Source organism: Anabas testudineus, chromosome 3, assembly GCF_900324465.2.
Source record: "Anabas testudineus chromosome 3, fAnaTes1.2, whole genome shotgun sequence".
Taxonomy (NCBI): Eukaryota; Metazoa; Chordata; class Actinopteri; order Anabantiformes; family Anabantidae; genus Anabas; species Anabas testudineus.
This window is the reverse complement of record NC_046612.1, coordinates 5,669,155-5,690,799: the sequence shown is the minus strand read 5'-3', so window position 1 is coordinate 5,690,799 and position 21,645 is coordinate 5,669,155. Positions and strand designations below refer to the sequence as shown.

At 37.1% G+C, this 21,645-nt stretch overlaps 1 protein-coding gene across 4 annotated transcripts in view; it reads right to left on the bottom strand.

Annotated features, from left to right (window-relative positions):
- spon1a (spondin 1a) overlaps positions 1-21,645 on the bottom strand; it is a 78,758-nt gene that overhangs the window by 10,884 nt on the left and 46,229 nt on the right. For all 4 annotated transcript variants that reach the window (XM_026377701.1, XM_026377702.1, XM_026377700.1 and 1 more), the window contains one exon: positions 2,478-2,542. In XM_026377701.1, coding sequence (XP_026233486.1) covers positions 2,478-2,542 — 65 coding nt within the window. The remainder of the gene's footprint in view (positions 1-2,477; positions 2,543-21,645) is intronic.

Below are 21,645 nucleotides of genomic sequence, written 5' to 3'. Positions count from 1 at the left end.
ACTAAAATCCCAGTAGCCTTTATAAATATTGAAAGAAGTTGACGATGATCTGTTTAGTGCATCTTCTTTCCTGGAAGACACAGTCTTCACATTTTTACCCCCTCATAACACACTGTAATAGGGAAAATGGGTCTGTAGAGGTTCTGCCGTAGACATTCAGCTGTAGTATTTGTGATAATGACTGTCACTCCTCCAGCCTTATTCTTTTCTCATCTCCCACCTCTACTCTCCTTTTACATCTCGGCTGCTTTGCCCTTTGTTCCAGCAATTATTTCGCTCTTTATACTCAAAGAAAACAAAAGCTTAGTTTGAGAGGAGGTACTTCATTTTACAGAAGGAAGTTGCAGTACACATCCCGGTTCTCAACCGTACAGTTGACCTAATAACGAAGCACTATTAATGTACAGTAATTAAATCTCTCTCTGCTCAGAAGCTTAATTGAATCTCTTTTTCTTGCCGTTTTCTTTACTCCCCATTTCTTTCCCTTTTCCTTGCTGTCATCCTTACATTTGTCAAAGCAAGAAGTGTTGGGAGCTTTCATTAACAAGCACCCTTAAAGAAAGCTCTGTGGTAAATGACAGGAAAATCTCTTCTATATATATGGTTACAATACATATATAGGTACATGTAAAAGGTACAAGCACAAGAAACATGAGCTCACATTGTTCCAGTACTACTGCTGTATTAAAACACACACTCCCATCCAACTATGAAATATGCTGACACAAATATGCATTTTTCATGCAGCTCATATGTAAAGCTAACGAACACTAACGAATCATTCAAGGCCAAACAGGTGCATCTTTCAGTTGGTTGACTGAAACATGCAGCATAACTTCTTCAGCCTACTTTATGGTGAGCACACTTCCATGTAGTTATCAACATAAAACATCCTTTGCTCTTCTTGCTCCAAACACTTCTGCATGTGCGCTACACAATCACTGTGTGAAACAATTAATTGGCTGCATGTACAGCACAGAGTAGGCTAATTAAACCTGGTGGTTAACCAAGTTTCTATTTCTGACTGTTTCCTCCCCTTTAGAGAATAAACCTGTGGCTGAGGAAAGAACACGGCGCAGGCCTGCACCACTGAAGTTCTTTGGTACAATATGAGCCAACAAGCTTGTTGTTTTTCTCATAAATAAGAGATTAAATGGCTCTGAATTAAAGAGTAAACGAGCATTCGCACTGTAAGTATGGCATAGCTGGCAGTTTCAGGGCACCTTTGAGCCTGGTTTTCACTGATCAGCAAACTCTCGGGCAAACTTTGGATTCTAATTTGCATGTTCGACAGCTGCACATTCTGAAATATTAGGCCTTACTAATTCTTGTTCAGTGGTCCTACCAGCAATTGAGAATATTTCAGCTCTAATACAAAATCTTGATGCTTTATATAAACCATGTCTTGAAATTTTAAGTCAGCATGTTCTTGATTTCTAGATTTTCTACACATTACTTAGAGAAAAAAAAAACTAGGAGAGATTTGCATATTGCTTGTCATAGACAATCAATCACAACAGACATTTTCTACCTTCTGTACTCATGCTGCCCCATATCAGCAGATATTTACCTTGTTTTAACCCTGAACCATCTCTTAGTTATGCTGCTATAGTCTTAATCTGCTTTGGGACCTGGGTCATTAACTTTGTGTCTTCTCTTTCTCCAACCATTTGAGGCAGATGGCCACCAAACCTGAGCCTCGTTCTGCTGGAGGTTTCTTCCGTTAAAGGGAATTTTTAGCCTCTCTACTGTCACCTAATGGGTGTTTTTCAATATAATTCTATGCACCGTTATATTTTTTAAAGTCTTAAACCTTACACTGTAAAGTGCCTTTCATCGTGATTTAGCACTATATAAATAAACTTAATTGAATATATACAGATCAGTGATATACCTAAGAAAACAGAAATATTGTAAGCTTTCTTTTAAATTTTAAATCATCTGGTAATTTATTCCAAAAAAGCAGGACTAAAACTCTCTGAAGACCTGCACCTTATTCTGCTGACAGTCAGAAGATGACTAGCAGGTGACCTGGGGGTTCTGGATGAATTATAGCGAGTTGCTAGTTGTGTTGATCAGGTCCACACCAAACATGCTTGGTGCAACCTGATCCAAACAAATTCAACTCATCACTCATATTTTCATGTTCAAGTTTATTCGTGCGGTTTTCTGTTTTGTGGTTTACCTTTTGGAGTCATCTGTAGAGGCTGACTTCGTGCCCTTCACACTGTCTGTTCAGTCGCTGAAACACCTCTCTCTACAGATTATCCCTGTATTCAGAAGTCTCCAAGTCTTTTTTCAAGTGTTCTGTCATTGGTGAATCTTTCTTTACCTCTTAAATATTTTGTATATATTCAAATATTGTTTGGTATTGTAATATAAGATGTTTGAGGGGGATTTTTGGACTGAGCACAGAAGAGTACAACACGGTATTTGATGTGTGGTAAGCATTATAACAATCAAGATATATTACTTACACATTAAGTGGTTGCCAGGCTGGCCACTGAGCTTTCATTTTGATGACTGTCAGGACCTCATCACCCTAGAGAAGAGACACAGACAAAAAGACATCAGAATTTCACCTTTGAACCATCATGCTTCATGGGTAAATGATTAGAAATGGTCAATGTTTTTTTCCCTCTAAGTCTGTGAATAACGATGGTCTTTGTGGTCAAATAAACTGAAAACACCCAACTGAACAGGAAAAACACTGAAGCAGATATATGAAACTATGATTATTTTCAATATGTGTGGAAAAATTGAAACTTAAATAGAAACATTGAAACTAAAAGGGCTTCAGAAACTATTTTCGTAAAAAAGGTAAAAGGAACAAAGGGATTTCATTGCTACTACTGTTCAAGAAAACATGGCTGAAAATCTAATCATAAACTGGAAAAAAATATCAATACCCAATAGTATAGATAAAAGTCTTTTATGAATTAGTACAGATATTTTTCTATCGACAGTGTTAGCTCCAGTTAAAAGACTGCAAAAATTAAAGTAGAAGTTGTTCAGTTTATGAAATACTAATGTCAAACTTTTTCAAACTAATTATTTTCTAGAAATTTGCCAGACGTTAATGTGCAGCTTAAAATACTCTAAAGTTTATTTATACTGATCAGTGGCTGAAATTAATGCCGCAGAAAACATAAACAATGCTCAAAAAATGAGCCACTGGGATTACACTTCAGATTGGGGGTCAGGTGAAGCTCACCAGCCTCAATGCTCCCGTGAGATGGCAGTTTTCACATACTTATATGAGCTGATATGAATCTTCCATTGTTATTAAATAATTTGATGGATTTATCTTTGCTATCACTTTGCAGTCCCTTATGTCCATCAGTGGTAATTCTTTTGGATTTTATGAAAGTACGATGACTGCAAAATATGAATCGTCCTCTAGTTTAATTTATATCTAACTTAAAATGTCTGATGGGATAAAGGGGGTTTGGAAGTTTTGACTCCTTTTTTAGTAAAACTGAGTTTATCCTCGACATGTCTGAAATTTTATTCAGAATAAGTTGTTTACATACAAGGATACAAGGATGCTTTATTTATTATTTCATTCATTAAAGATGAAACGAAAAGCTGTACTCAGGTCTCAGTAGCCTTAGAAAAATACACACTATAAAAAAAGTCTTAAGCCGATCTATTCTAACAGTCCAGATTCTCTTCTGTCCTCCAGCAGCTCTTTTTCAGAAGCTATTTGCATAAAATTTGCATTAATCATGACCATATACTCTGGAAATGTGGCCCCTTAGTTCACCTCCAGCCAACATGACCTAATGAATATCAGCAATTCTCTTATGCTGCATCTTAACCTCAAGGGATGGCTGCAGCTGGGAGATGTAAGACGGTACATAACGATCTGTGCAGCAGAGACTGATACTGACTGGGAAGGGGAAGAGCCTGCTGTTAGACAATTGAGAGTTCAGTAGGATGTTTCACTTTCTCAAATATAGCCAGCAGTAGCTAGCTTAGCTTTATTCTCCTCCTATAACAGAAATAAATGTTTACAGTTGTGTTTCTTTTAAAACTTTGTCACAAACACAAGCTCTTGTTGTGATATGTCCAATGTTCTCTATTGACTGTCAAACTATTTTACCATGACTCTAACGTCACAATGGGCACTGACATATTGTGACGTTTGTTAAAACGGACTGCTAATGAGGCAGAAATGTCAAAATTTTATAAAATGTAAAAAGAAAGCAGATATAATTTAGTACCCTAACCTCACTCACACAAAACAAATGTTTCAGACAAATACACTACCTCTGATTGAAAGGATGTGGTGAGATATGTCCAGAAATGTTCTTAAATGTTTCAGTGATGTCAGTAACTCTGTGGTGTGGCCAGTATGTGGCTAGAAAATAATTTAGTTCAAATAACCAAAATGTCAGCCTCCCCATCTCCTGTTCTGTGTTATTCAATTTCATTGCAGCAATTCTGACAGGTTGATAAAAAGCACATCAAACTAATCCCATTTCAGATTCAAAGATGTTACTGATGGGCTATGGCTGTGCTATGGACTCAAATCTTTCTCTTAAATGTAATCTCATATAGAGGTTTTCCCCATCCAGTTTCCCCGGAGGAGGGTGATGAGAAAGTAGCTTGCAAATGTGGGTCTGATGAGGAATAGAGCTAGCAGGCTTGCTGCGAGACCTTTAGAGAAACAGATATTTCACAAGCAGCAGCATCCAAGACAGTGACAAGGATCACTAGTGAGTGAGCCATAAAAAGACCTCCACCCACAATTTAGTCTATTGCAGAACAAATTGAAGTGTCAAGATACGACTCATAACCACTGAAAAGGACACATTTCAAGTTCTGCACCTGCAATCCTAGAAATAACATAACAGTTTTCTCAGTCTGGCTGTTTTCTTATCTCTATATTTAGCTTGTAAACATAAAAAAATATGAATACCTCAGTGGCTTAACACTTTATACAATATGCATAATCTAAACAGGCCCATTTTCAATGTGTACCATATTTTTCTATATAACAACAACTTTAAAACAGAACAAATTAGAAAAATTATGTATAATTATAAAATGATGAGTAACCTCTAATAAATGCACCAGTTATGCATTTGTTTTACCATCTGTACAGTCATATCGGCTACAGCAAAAGGATGATCCAGATTTTAAAACTTAATAAACAGCATTGTTTGGTGACTTGTGTCTGCAGAACTTCTCAGTACAATTAATTCAGAGCATATGATTATTATTAATTACCAAAACCCATTACTTAGTAACTCTCTAGACATTTTGATGAGGCGCATCTGCCCCAGGATATACTGGTATATATTTATTTTCCTATACTTTATTATTTAGTATATTTCTCATTTAAGTTAATACATACTACATGTTGCATACTTGTATTTATAAACGCACACAGACACGTACACAAAAAATTATGACACTGGCTCCAGATTTACCAGGTTTGGGTTGCAAGAGCAATTTTAAACTGGATTTTACTTTTAGTTTATGGCACCTATGTTGCTTGAGATGAGTCCTCAATGTTTGCCTCTTAGTCACTAAACATGCATGCAAATCAGGACCATTACACTTGCAAATAGGCTCCTTCATCAACAAAAGCACAACTTCAGTAGATTAATATTCTAACTTGAGTAAGAATATTATTCTACCAAGTCAGTGGCTCTTACTGGACTCTACCTTTGTCCTGGCATTGTTAGAGTTGAAAATATATAGTTATTTATTCCATTTTAAAAGAATTACACTTTCCAGAATTACACTTTCAGGGACAGAATGAATTGAAGCAATTTCTGTAATTAACTTGACATTTATGTTTTACATAATATACAAAACTTTCAACAAGCAAGGTTTTTCACACTCGTAAAGTGTATATGGATTAAAAAAAATAGCAAATTATCAGTTTATTCTAATACTGAAAACTCGAAAAGAATCAATCATAGCTTTAATTTCTTTTTGCTACCATTATATCTTCTTGGATGCATATTCTCTAGTGCTGTCAGATTGGATGGGGAACATCTGTGAACTGTCATCTTCAGTGTGCACATGCATTCTGTGTGGCTTTGGCTGGGCCACTCGAGGGCTGTAAGCCACTCCAGCAATGTCTTGACTGAATGCTTTGAGTCATTGTTGTGCTAAGTCAACAATTGCCTTAACCTGAGGACACTGGAGCAGGCTGTCTGTATCTCTCTGTATCTAGGTTCAATTATCTTTCCCCTTATTGTGACACCCTGTCCCTGTGAAACACTGATTGCATGATGCCATCACCACCATATGTCATTGTGGAGATGGTTTTAGCCATACAGTACTTGGAGTTCTGCCCACAGAGTTTAAATTTTATCTCATCATACCATGAAAATATTTTCCTCATGCCGTCTTTGTCCTTTAAATAATTTAAGACCTCACGCTTGAGTAGCGCCAGTAGGTTTTTGATTTAAATGAGGTTAAGAATAAGTCATCATTTGGTCATCTTGAATACAAGCGATGCATTCAAGTATTGTATTACAGTCTGTTTCAGTGATACAGACTGACTTCACATACCACTGCTTAAAGAAAGTGACAGTAGTTTTAAGAGTCTATTTTCAAATTATCTGTTACCTAAAAAGGTCCAGCCTGTTTTTCACTGATGATTGCAACCCTCATTATTTCACCTCTGGTTTAAACTAGTGCCCCATGTCCATGAACAATCTAGATACAAGCCGATCCATCCATTCAGTGTCACTCTTGTCTCATCAGTCCATAAATCCTTTGAGAAATAAGTTTTGAGGTGTTTTGGCCCATTCCTCATAGTGAATTGGGTTTGCTGATTACTTATAACTTAGCCCTTCTCAACTTGCCAGTAGCTTGAAGAACTGTGCACCTTGTGCCTTTGGCTGCTGTTCTGGAAAATGAGACTAAACGGCTCTTATAAGTTTCATGCTTAATTTTAAATTCTTAATTAATATGCATTCAATTAGTGTTGCATCGTTCTGAAAGGCATTTAACAACTTCTTTTCAGTATCTGCAATGTCACTTTTTCTGCCTATTGCCTGCAGTCAAAAGCTACCTGATAACTATGCACACTAAAATAGTACACTATCTCTCAATCAAGCAATTACTTAACCTGGACATGATGCTACAGAGTGAATACTGTGGTTGGAAGAGTTCAATGTTGGAACAATGTATGTTAAAATATTTCATCAGAATAAAGAATAATAACTATGCGCACAGTGTATACCTTCAATTTGCCCCATGTCTAGTGTCTGTAAAATGCAGAAGCTCACCACTAATATGTTACTCCTGTGTACGCAACACAAATAAACTCACTTGTACTGCCTCATACATCTTTGCCTTTAAGTTTAATGACGAATAGCACAGAGATTTATTGACTTAATGTCAAAAGGTTCAACAGACCATTGCCTTGGCATACAAATGCATTTCTCAGTTAAGACGAATAACTGTGCTTGCATCCATTCATTCAGTTAAACTATTAGTACTCTATACGAGAGTAAAATGTCAGATTAAGTTGATTGATGTCACTGACAGCAGGAGCAGAAAAAGAAACTTGCTGCTTGATATTTAAAGAACTAACACCCTGATATAATATCACATATTAGAGAAATATTCAATGTTTGCAAATTCTGCTGTAGGAACAGGCTACATAAAACAAGAGGTGCAGTTGCAACTGTATGGCTCATATCTCAATATTAAATTTGAGTTTGGTTAAGTCATTAGGGATGATTTTGCTGTTTTCTTAAGTAATGTATTTTTGTGGTATTAATTAGTTTCACATTAGAGCTGATGTACTTTTTCTGTTTTCAGGAAAGTAAATGAGGGTTGAACTGGTTAACTGTTAATTGGACAAATTACAGTGCACCACTAATTAAAGTCTTTTCACTGACAGCATTATTTTCAATTACACCCCCTGCCTTTCCTCATGTGTATGTCAAATGCAGGCAAAGGGGGATAGATTATGTGTAAGCAGATCTGCTGCTCAAATTGAGTGTTTTTCCACTAATGACAGGGATGTCTAAAGGTGAACCCTATTAGCAATGTAACTTGTCCCTTGCTTCTCCTGCCAAAATAGGTGCAGTAGTTAGCTTTTCAGAGAACCTGTCATTTCTTTCTACTAATTAAATATGGAGCAAAGGCAAAACTTTAGTTCTGCTGTACCCTGTAGGGTGGCAGCTAAAGATAAATGTGTCTTTTCAATTTATTCTTCAGCAGTTTTGGTTACTAATAAACTCCTTCGACTCAGGAATCAAATTAATGTGTTTGCTTATTTTAACCAATTCAAATCATTGTTCATTAGGTTAAAATATTTGCCTAATTTCCTTACAAGGTTTTACACCTTTATTGTTGCACAGAAAATAACAAGAACTCTTACAATTACCTAAAAAGATCAAACATATATATATGTAAATATAAAACTCAACAAGTGTTTCATATGAGTCCAGCTAAACTAAATTATGAGTGACTTGTAAAAACACCTTGCTGCTGTTATTGGTATGTCTTGTGATGGTGTATGTGCCAGAAAACAACTGTGCAGTTGAGCAGTTAAACCAGAGAATGTAAATGCTCAGCACAACAAAACCCCAAAGCTACAGATTCACCAAGGCACTGCTACTGACAACTACTTTGTATCAGCATGATTGAATACACAGTTACTGCTGGATAGTAAGGTTGTACACTGGCTGTTTTGATTTAAACCTAAAAGACTACAGCTCAGGAATGAATATACAGCTATATGTCTTCTTCTTAGTTTGTATTTTAGTTAGCTCTTGACCTGTTAAATAGCAAGACTATGTGCTGGAAGTGAACCTATTGTCAAAGGCCTCTCAACCTCCAAGGCCGAGTCTATCCTGAAATTGACCTTTCGCAGTCTCTCACACTGAGGAGATCAGCCATGAAATTGGCTCAAGGCAAGCTAAGGGTATAGTCTTTAAATACTGCCTCAGTGAGATAATATCCCACTAGTGTGTGATTTTTCCAATAGCAACCTTAATGTTATTTTCTTTTTCACATTACCAGGACAACTGTGCAAGGCAGTTTTCTTTGTGGCCACAAGTGATTCTTCTACTTCAAAAGCAAAACTTTGCTTTACAGTGATAGGATGAAAGATCTAAATGTTAGATTCTAATGGATAAATTTTACCATTTACACGTGCAAATCCATCTTATATCTTTATGCCTCAGCTTCTCTGGTGTTTAGAGTGAAATGGCTTATGTGAGTTCTTCCCTTCCTTGGCAGTTTATCCTTAAGTGGCAGATTGCAGAACCTATAGACCACCAAAAATAAACTCAAATTATGAGGAAACACTGACACATGTTCTGTCTGGTGCAGGTGATTTGAGAAAATGCTCTATAGCCAGAGAATAAATTATTGTCTGCTTGCACGTAGACCTACAATATGTGTGTGCATGCATTTCTATGCCTGCTGTGTGTCATATGTGCTATGTTGCACCTGAGCCGTTTATTGACATTCTGCTGTGATTATATGCCTGCTCATGCATTAACTGTCTTTCAAATTCCAACCTGCTCATAAACTGTAAGTGGCTGTGAACATCTGTGCATGTCTATGTTTGCGCTTGTCTGACGAATACTGACAACAATGCAAGCACTCTTTGTCCAATGCCAATTTTAGTAGTGGATCACAGAAGGTTGACAGCTGATCTCAAACAAATAGGCTTAGCTCAACCATATATTTAGGGTGAGACATAAGCTTAGTCTGCATCTTAGACAGCATCGTCAACAGTTCACCCACTTTAAAGGTCTTTCTACTTCCTTGCCATTAGTCATACCGGATACTAGTCCCTAATCAGTCCTAAGTTAGTTTTGGATGGCTAATAAGACTTGCATTAACAATTAATTGCATTTTAATTGACATTTTAAAAAAAGTGATGAAGCATGAACATTACAGCTAAATTAAGATGGATAATTCTTATGCTGACTAATATTAAACTAAAATGAAACTGTTAATAATTCTCTGCACGCCAGGACCAAATAACTGTGTACTTCTTGAGAAACCTTCGGTGAACAAATTAACTGAACAAATAAACACCTACAGCTACACATTAATAAAGCTGCCACTTGTTAAACCAAGATTGTTTTATTCAACTTAATATTTCGTATATAAAACACAATGTTACTTTTAATACACTTGCCTTATATTGTCACTAGGTTCCCAGTAGGAGGGCTTGAACATGCTAAAAGGTTGGATATTTAGAATATTCAGAATACTGAATACTGTTTACTTAGATTAATAGTTTAGTTAGCACCTCTGAGTCCTGGAAGTTGGCAAATTCAGGTTACACCGCATCAATATATATATGCAAAAATCATTCTTGTAGGTTCACTCAAACAAACTGGCTTATGTTAAAAATATATATATTTTGTAAAAAGCTCAGTGGAGTCATTTCCTGTATTTCCAGAAAATGCTTGTATCTATTAGGGAAAGCACATCATGCAGTGCAGATGACATACTCTCATCTTGGAAGGAAGATTCATATTGCATGAATAATTTCCATCTAGTTCCAACAAGCGCAGTGAACCTTCATTTGCGATGCTTGATTTAGCATTTGTAATTCCCTGTCAGGCAAGAAACGGCATTTAAACTGGCATCATGGCAAATAAGAAATGGTTAGGAACAGAGTGATAGTGTTAATATGGTTTAATATTGCCTTCTTGCTCCACTGACATTTGTAAAGGTTTAATATGAATATGGGCAGGAAGGCAGCTGCACAGTAGACTATGTACTTCCACAGTTAACAACCAAAAACCTTCTACAATCAATTATCTACTGCAAATCTACACCATTCTGATTAGATTTGAATATTGCACTTCTAGTCTGTTTGTGATATTGTTTCCAAGAACACGACACACGCAGTGTAGAAGAGTTTCTAAATGATTAACTGCATATAGTGTTCTTCCTCTTTTTGTAGTCTACTACAACTAAATTTATCCATTCATCGATTTACAGAACTTGAATACAAAAACAGAGACTTTGTCAAACAGTTTCGTGCTTTGGATAATAGAAAATACAAAGTGGAAATCTGATACAGAAAATGTCTCCTCCTAAAGGGACTAGATGTTTAATCTTTGGTGTTTGTTCTTTCACAATTTTAAGAAAACTGTAAAATCAAGTTACATAATGGCCATTCCTACAGTAAGTCAACTTTTTATCACGTTGAAATGATCCTTTGGCTGTGTACCAGAAGCAAAAGCTGAATTATTCTTAATCTTGATACTAGTCCTTGTGTGTGCCTCTGTGTGTGTGTGTGTGTGTGGGTGGGTGGAACATGTTTGATGTGAAACTGTGCATTTAAATTTTGAATTAATCAACATTAACAAGGTCCCAGGAATGCTATTCATGAAATATTTATTTTAAACAGAGACTTTAGGGTTGAGTTTTCATTAAACAGAGATGATGATGATGATGATGTTTCCCGGGGTCTTGCTCCATGAAACAGATGAGGTAGCACAGATGACCAGGTTTACAATGCAAATAAAACTGTATTAGCATATTTCATGCCAAAAAAGTCAATCTGACACTGAAGCAAAAGCAAAAGGGACACCGTCATGGAAAACTGCTTATATAAATCACAAAGTTTCTAGTGAAAAATTATACTAATGACTATTCCCAGTTCGTGGTAGCTATGCTAACACCATCAGGGAGCATTACTTCAACATTACTTCACTCACTGCAATAGCAGGAACACATCTATGTTAATAAGTGACAGCTGGATCTTCTATTCCTTTTGGAATATCAACCATAGCACATACTTATCATTATCATGCTAAAAAGATCATTAGTGCCAATTACCATGCAAATACTTCTGTTATTTTTTTACTTCATTAATATTATTTGAAAAGCTTATTTCCTCCGAGTGCAGAACTGTGCAGATAAGTCATTCATATGCTTTGTCAGCACTGTAATATCTAAAAGCAACCCAACACTGATGATTGTGGCATGGAAATATCCAACGTGTGGCAGGAGACTAAATAAAATGTGTGCTGTTGTGCAAGGTTTACATTTTCTAAATACAAATACACTTTAGTAAATACTGCTTTGCTTATGTTAAAGTTTCATAACTAAGATTCTGCTCAGCCTAAACGTAAACATACCAGAATAATACTTTTTTTTTTTTCTTCAGATTAGTCAAACTATTCCCTTGGACATAACTACTATGTGAAATTAAGAACTGTTTTCTGCCTGCAAACCAAACTTGGTCTAAAAGAGCCTTTTCCTTGGTTACGATAACAGCTCCTCTGATGTTCTAATCAAAGTTCTGCTCGGGAATCTCTGATCTGTCCCAGCACATATTCTAAACTATTAAGAGATACATAAAAAATTGCTTCGAAATTCCAATGGGATGCAAGCTGGCTGTTATCAGCACATAGTGTAAAAGCTTACGCAGCCTTCAGGTGTTAATTAAATCTTCACTGACATTCCCATATCTTGCCCTGCAGAAAAAGCTGCAGTTTAGATACTGCACAGGTGAAGTTACCAATCTTACTCAAAACAGGACAGGGGAACATCCTGCAGGTGAGGGAGAAAACATGGTTACAACAGAACGGTTCGTGCTTAAGGAACATGAGTATGTAAGCACTGACTACAGAGCTACGAATTGATTTGCTGACCGTGCCTGTCCTCTGTGAAAATCTCTGAGCTTTGTAGCACAGTTTGCAAGCATATAGTGGTGCCTAGTACACTCATTCATCAAGCCGCCTGAGCCATCATACAAGCAACTCCAGCAGACCTGGGCCCAGGGCTAGAGGATATTATTAGAGATGAATTGAGGTAAGTGCCTGTGATGACCCAGTTCAGGCTGTCTGTCGCTCTCTAAGCTTTTCTTCCATTTTACTAACTTTCATTCTTACTTTCAGAATCCTTGCTCTGTAACGAGGCCAGTGGTCATTGAAGCTAGAAGTACTGCACTGCAGAGTGTGTGGTGATCCCGAATCCGCCCACTGCCAGTAATAAAACACAATTCTAACTACTCAGGCTGAGTCCTGGAATTTCAAATTAAACCCAGATATACCACATCTATGTATTTATCATACATAAAGTACATCCAATATTAGATAACCCATACATCCTGATTGAAGCTCTGTATCACACACACACACACACACACACACACACACACACACACACACACACACACACACACACACACACACACACACACACACACACACACACACACACACACACACAACATTGCACCAGAATACATAATTCAGTCCAAAACTCACAGGAGACATTAACTCAGCATTACCTCCAAGGGGAAAACAAAACAAAAAACAAAAACATGCTAAAGGCAAAAGATTTCAGAACCTGTCAGAGATACATCTTTATGCAGAATGTATAATGTACATGTCCATTTGCCCTAACAGACAGCATCAGAACTAATACTGCTTTATATGGATGGTAAAAATTTAATTATCTCAAGAGCACTTCTATAAAATGATAAAATTTTAAAGCTACACTTCAACTTCAGGATAATGCACATGAAAAAAATGCAAAAACGACTGGAAGGAAGAGTCTAAATACCTGCTACTGATGAACTCTGTCTCCTACTACGGTGTCATTTGCAGCATGATTTACTGAAGGTAAACATATTAAGGCAAATCTCAGACTGTAGATTTAATCTGAGACCATTTAAAGATGATGCAAAGATTTAATGAACTAAAGAATAACCTTTTCATACAGAATAACACCAAAAAATTATATTTGCAGTGCTGTCTTTGCTTCAGACCTCAGTGATCCACCATCTTTCACTTCCCTTTTCAATTTCATTAATTCATTTTGAACACTGATATATTTTGTAAGGTCTTAAATCTTAAACACTGTAAAATGCCTTGTGATTTGGCACTATACAAAAAAATTTAATTGAATTTCTGTATGACAGCCCTTTGTAAAACCCTGCAGATTAATGCTCTTTTATATTTACCAACAACTACAACATACTTTCTAATGCATTGTCCTGCTGTACTTAGCAGAACAATGGAATTCACAAGCATAATAATGAAGGTATGAGCAAAATTAGTAGTTTAGGAACATCATAAATGTAATATACATTTTTCTTAGGACCTTTCTTACAAAGAAATTTAAGAAAGGCAGGCAGGGAAACTTCCCATCTGACATGCAAAGCTAATTTTAAGGTGAGGATGTGTTAGCAGTGTGCTGGTTGCTATACTGAAGCTATTGTCGTCTGTCTGTCCTACTTGGGCTCTCTCTGGCTTTCCTGCCTTTTTAGTAACTCAAAGAATCTGCAAAGTCAACTAATTGCACAATTACAAAAATGGTGTAGTAGTAATGGTGGTAATGGTAATGGTGGAGTATTTTGGTAGAGTTGTAAGTGATCTTAAAGCACATGCATTGGACTAAATTGGTAAAAATATCAGTCATGAAAAATAAAGCAGAAATCACAACAGTATATTTATAATTGACAGGCCAACTTTTAATACGCTCCTACATGTGAGTTCTCAACAGGCAGAGAAGACTCATATCCACAGAGCAAATATTACTGTTTGTGTGCTGTGCTCACAGACATACACAAAGTAATAGGCTTTTTTTATGTATTAGAGGCAAAATAATGCAACATTACAAATGAAATATGCTGCACTAAAAGTAATGGAATATGCAATAACCTGGAATTAGAAAAATCTGTGGCAGAACACAAACAACGTTTATGGATGATAAATCATTGCCATCTTCCCGGCTCCTTTAAAAAGCTATCATACTTATCCTATACTAGTAATAGTAACAGATGATTACCATCACTAATATAAGATTGGGCTTAGACATTGTTTCATATATAAAGCAAAAAAAGAAAAAAAATCATAAGGTGTGACCGTCTATATCACAGTATTTGTCAGAAACAACTGTATGTCCTTAACTGTCAATCATATCCTGTCTCCTTCTGTTTGACCCATGCCTAGAAATACAGAATCCAGGTCCCCAACCCACCAATGATATGGAGATTGCAGTGAATGGGGGCATCAGAGCCATGGTCTCATTTACATAGGGACAACATAACAGGTAGAGCCATTACTGAAAACAGATTTGTCAAGGCCACCTCATGAATAAAAGATCACACCGATTTATAATGAGGGTTTATTGTATTTAGCTGGCCTTTATCTTTTGAAGATCTAAAAAAGAGAATTGATTCCATATCCCAAAAGTTCATTCAGAAGAATCAGCTTTTGTAACATAACATTGATCTTTAAAGGTTCTGTTATGAGCTCTGAATATGTTGCTCTGTATTACTAAAGGAAAAATCTTTTCAGTGGCAATTAGAAGAATATGTCATGTAAAGTACAATGGTCACACCAGATGTTACCATGTTAATGTACAGTAAACCACACTGAATGTAGTTCCTAACAGATGGGATAGCGAAAAAGGCTCTAAGTGATATGTTCTTTCATCAAAAACGCATATTTACAGCTGAGCAAGCATGCAAGAAACATATGGTCTCAGGACCATAACTACACTACTCTGCACATCAGCAGCATATATGTGCTCAATGGAAACACTCTTGTTTCCCCAGTCTCTCTCCAGCACCTGTCCATGCCTTATACCCGTGCTCTACAGTTAAAAACTCAAGATGTTTTGGCACTAGATACAGAAAAAACACAAACCAACAACTCACACTTAATATTTCATATTCATCAAATATGAAATATTGAGTTGATTTCACAAATAAATTCTAAAGCACTTGTGAAGATAAACACAAGAAACATCAGAAGGTTATTAATAGCTCTGATGTGTAACTCATAAAAAAGGGGAACGATTTCCCTTGGAGTCTACTGATACAATAACTCAAAAACATCCCAATGTTTAGCATAAATTTGAATTTTAATTTCCCTAAACTGAGTCATCTCACACTCAGACAATCTGACAAATATTCAGAGAAAGGTTCTGGCATATACAAAAAAGACAAGGCAAATCTCTAATAAACAGAGGGAGTAGAGCATATCCAGTCATTTTTTATGGTATTACTCTATTAATCCATTTAGGTCTCCTGACACTGGTATGACTTTATCAAAGGTGCTTCCAGCCAAGTTGTTTGAGATTCCAGAATAATCCAGCTTTTTATCCCAGTGACCAAGTCCTGAGCCATGCAGCTGTAACACAGACAGTTAAGTCACCGCAAAGGCTCGAAAGCAAATAAATGTTAGAAACATGCAAACAGATGTGCATGAACATCAAATTCATTAACCTGAGACACATGCCATTTACATGAAAACACTTGAATGGGAGGCTATTGTGACTTGTGTGCCCCTTAATGAGAAACACATTTGTCTGACTTCATCATTATGAGAAAATTAAAAAACCCACTCATAAGCCCAAACAGCATATAAGACACAAAGCACATATTGGCTAATGCTACTCCCACTGCATTTCAAATTGTGCTTGCCTCTGGCTGTACTGCTTGATTTTGGCAATCATAATAACAGTCCTGGGAACCAAGGCATGCATTAAGGTTTTTGAGAGCTTTGTTTTTCCAAACAGGAATATCTCTGCTGGGCTCATAAAGCTGGCTTGACAGGCCAAGAGAAGCTAACCAGCCAAAATTAAAGAATTATTCCCTCCTAAACACTGGTGTTGGCTTTTGTTTTACCCAGAGCAAAGAAATTACCCAGAAAGCAGAACAAAAGAGTGGTGCAGCAAGGGAGAAGTGGCTACAGGGGTTTGTGAAGAGCAGAGGCAATGTCTGCATGCTCTGTTGAGCATGGTGGACCATGCCAAACCCCAATGGGTTGAGCATGGTCCACCATGGCTTGAAAGGTTGGATGCAAAGCTAGAGTCAAGACTTTACCCTTTATAGCCAATTGCTATCCCACTGTGACAAACCTGACTGCAACACGTGCACAGAAAGAAAAGGAATACAAGGAATATGACAAATAACGCTATATTAAAAAAAAAAGCGAGGGTGATCAAATATAAAGAAATAGCTACATGCTACATGTGAACTATTATGTTAACATACTGTGCATCCACCACTGTTGTGTCCAGTGTACTGAAGTAGCATTTCACCATTGCAGTCTAACACACAAGACATATTTCTACATTAATGTTTGTAAAATATCTAAAGATAATTCATCTTAGCATTTGGGTCTTTAAAATCTAAAAGAAATTACTTCTTTGGCAAACATGTAATAAAACATTTGATGCACTTAAACACCCTGTCTCTATACAACCTGGCTCCTCACAGTAAGCACTTGTCTTCCTACATCAACGTTACTAAATTTAACAGGATACAGAAGACTCCTGCATAATTAAACGGTCTCTTGAAAACATTTAAAAAATAATTTAAAAACCTGCTATTGAAACAATGAGGTGTATTTCCTGATTGGGCATTATGAGTAATGAACTCAATGAACTAGGTGCTTTTATGAAAGATAAAAGGAAGTGTATGTCATTGATGTATCCTACATGCTTGCATGTGGCACGGACCACCAGATATTCTATTATAACCACAGGAACAAGATAATTACTTGGCCATGGAATAAATCAAATGTTGGGGTTGAAAGACCAATTCCAAATGACATCAAGGTGAAGAACAGTTTGATCTCTCGCCGTTTGATGGAAGATTGGATCTTAAAAAGACATTACAAAACTTAATGAAGCAGGGGAATAACTGGGGCCCGTAATTCAGTCTTCCATAATCTGTACACAGGTCTTATAGGAGACATATGCAGTGGAAATTGGCAATCACTCTTTAATACAATGTTAACTATGTGTTTACACTCATTATGGGGGGGGGTGTTATGCAAGTTTAAATTTGAGTTACTAGAGTGAAAGCTGGGAGTGCACTACCTTTGTAACCACGTCTTTCTCAGGGTTAACCCTGTGATACATCCAGATGGTCTCAAAGCACTCATTCTTCCTTTGACCAAAATAACAAAAAAGCAAAGTCAGTCACACTTGATTTGTTTTGCTAGCACTAAGCACATAGCTCTTCAAAATAACTTTTGTTCATTGTTACCATAAACTGCCTCAATCTCACATCAGCAGATATAGATACTTTTTCTTGGCACCATTTTGTCCAAATGTCATAAGGTATAAGACGGATCAGTCCTGCAACAAAAGGTAATGAAACATGTACCAAAAACTGTGGGAAACACAGCTTTCAATGCAGTCAGAGTGGTTGTGAATAACTCCCTGTGTACAAAGAGAAACACACATGCACACCTGCTCATTCAGTGGAAGTCAATGACCCAAAGGATCCTGCCTATCTATTATTCTCTACCCACACCTGACTGCAGGCCTCCCACTTACAGATGGCAGACCTTACGGTTTTCACGACAAAGGAACTGCAGAATTATCATTTGAATCCTTCTACAGTGCACAGAAAAAGGAACAGAGGGAGAAACATTAACAAAAGGTGCTATTTTCACAGTACCTGTTAGGTGTGGGCGATATAGACTTTTAATATTTTATTATATATTTGCATTAATTATATAATTTTTCAAATTTAACATATTTATTGTTTCCCATTGGGACATTGTTAGACAGCTGCACACAAATTATGGCTCTACTACTGCATTTCAGAATCTTGTCCAAAGACACGTAAACATTCGTATATCAACCCTGAGTTTTATGGATCAACGTCCTATCAATGCTGCCCTGTCAACAATTTATATTATATTTATATCTTTGGCTCGGTGTCACTGCCTCTGTCAGTTCGTTCCAGCATTTAAATCTTTTATCATAGGGGGAACTACTGGCAAACAAAACCCTTCTGAACTAAAGGAGTTTGTTATTGTTGTTGCTTTAACATCTGCCATGACCTCCCCCCCTTTACAGGTGATGTTTGTGCCTGAGGTGGTGGAACAGATTTGATTCATGTTGCTACCCTTTGATGCATTGGGTTTTAGAAACAACTTGCTAAACAAAGAAGTTTGATTAATATCCGATTTGGTGAGAAGAGGGAACTCTTATTTTTGGAATTCCTTTTCTCAGACTCTTCCAGTGTGCAAGCTCCATGTTCCACTGTGCTTGTTGTGTGCACATTACGGCACATATGCAAACACATTATTGTGCCAATAGACCATTAGTACTAAGGCATGCCAAACTCATATTACGGGGAGGACACATTGGGAATAAGGCAGTATGACACAGTCCTACTACCTGGTTCTGTGCGATTTAGCTCTGAAACTCAATACACTATGAAAGAGCTTGCGTCAACCTGGCAATCTGACTGATAAAATAGAAGTAGCAATCCACATTACAGGCATTCCATTATACATCCTGGACATTACCTGTATTTATTTCTAGAGGTGTCCCGGGAAATCACTTATTATAGATGACTCAAGAATGTATCATCTGCATGTGTATCCTGGTAAAAAAAAATGAAAAAGATGTCTAACAATAAAATAAGGATCACAGCTGTATCAGGTGTCACAAATCTGTATTTCCTGTCATTAATTTGCAATGTCTCCTTTCCATTACAGCCTGAGTTGTGTTACCTGGACAGCAGACAAGCTGTGGAGCAGAGTATAATAGAGGATTCCGTAAGCGCCCATACTCCGCAATAATGAAAAACGCCCCATGCTGCGAGAGGAAATAGGAGATTTCATAATCCTACTGAGGCCTTGGCCCTGGTTGCTGGTCCATGGAGGGAGTCTCATTAAACTTCTCATTAGTGACATACTGAGCTTGTGTAATGACTGAATGCATATACAAATCACCTCAGACATGAAAAGAGGAACAACACCAACAAACTAAAGCTGCCTCCCTTGTGCTGTCAAGTCCTCTGATAGGAGCATTTATACTTGGTAAATGGAATAGTACTGTATCTGTTCACAACTGTCTGGCAAGACAGTTTTTGAAAACAAGAAGAAAGAAAAGAAAAAATATGTTCCCCATTGCTTTCTAAACTGTCCTTCTCACACTATTGTCTTTACTAAACCTTAAGACATATCATCTATTTAACAGAAGACACTTTCAAAGAAGGGGTAGATTAAATAATACAAATGTGCATACAGATCTGCATTTTTGAAAATTCTTGGTAATGGTCAGATGGCAGTAATGATCAGACAAACCTCAGACCATTTCAATGCGATACGTGGAATATCATGACTACTTATGTGCAATGTCGAGGTCCTGAAACTATGTGGGTGAAGGCTGCGTTTCAGAAGGCTCTGACATGCAATCATATTTTTAATAACAGCCAGTCACATTTTAGAGCAACAATAATCAGAAGCATCCCACTTACTTGGGGTGGACAAAGTAAATTTTAAAAATTGCATCTGTTATTTCCATACTCCACATATGCAAACCATCTTTTATAGGAGAAATTCTACTAGATTGTTGTCTGCAGTTTTACAGACAACAAAGCTGCAATTCTAAAGATAATTATCACCACATCTGATGAACAGTAGTAGCAGGACAAATGATACAGCACACCCTGGTCTAAAATCTGAAAAACAACAAATACAGCTATAAAATCAAGCCATCACACTATGAATTGGTATGAGGAGGATAAGAAGGCTGTGTGTGTGCACGTTTGTTCAGTCTGCATGGCGTATTGCCTCTGCAAATGAAACTTTGTATGAACACTCTGATCAGTGCACCCCTTGGCTGAAGTGGAGCCTGGCTATGAATATCAATTTTGCATTCATCGCTAGTTGTTCCCCCTGACGCCCCTATCTGACACAAAAGCGAATCAGATTTCTGTTTGTGTCAGCGTTTACCAAGGAGCGGAGTACAGCTCAAAAGAAGGGGCCTCCTTCACCCGGCCTCCTTACCACAAGGACACTGACAGACTATGTTGCATGAATTGCAGAAAGGTGGACAGAACAAATGTGTGCAGTAGCTGTCTAAGGCATTCATTTCATTTTTAGTTAAAGTCAAAGCAGCTGTGAATAACCACAAAGAAGCTATGTCTTATAGGTCAAAATGGTGTGACAAAAGCTTAGTACGATAACCAACAATAAAAATAAATAAAAACACACTGCCATCATACTATGTTCCACCCAAAAAAACGCTGATTGATTAGCTTTTTTCAGGAAGTGAAGCCAGCTACTTGCTAGTATCAGACCAATCAGTGTTTTTATTGATCGTATGCGTTATCATCACCTTGCATTCATGTGCCAGCCAATCCCACTTCACTACTGAGCAATTATTCTCAATAACCACAGCTTGAAGCATGCCACATTTGGTGACATGATTACAGTTATTCAGGAAATTGCCTCATTTATTCCCGTTCAATACTTTCACTGTATCTGCTGATATGATGAGGGCCATAAACTTTACAGAGTTATTGTCTTCTGTCCCATACTTAAACTACCTATAGAAAGCAGAAGTTTGTCACTCAACAACCATCTGCAAGTGATCTTTGGGTATACATGGTTAACTGTGTGTGTTAATTCCATGTGCTCTATTAAGAATTGAGACTCACACCTACTGTAGTTTTCAATCAAATGTATTAAAATTTAACTCCTACTGCTAAGCTTGGTGAAACTCATCTAATGATGCAGGCTTGGAAATAAGAATACAAATAAAATTATGTGCTGTAATAGCAGTGGGAAGTCAGCAATGACACAGAGACCCTACTGCTCACACTATGCACTCATTATCTGCTGTGACTCCAGGTCTTCAATATTAGCCAACAATAAGCACTCTGCAGGACCATCTGCTCTTCCAGCATGGGTTATTTTG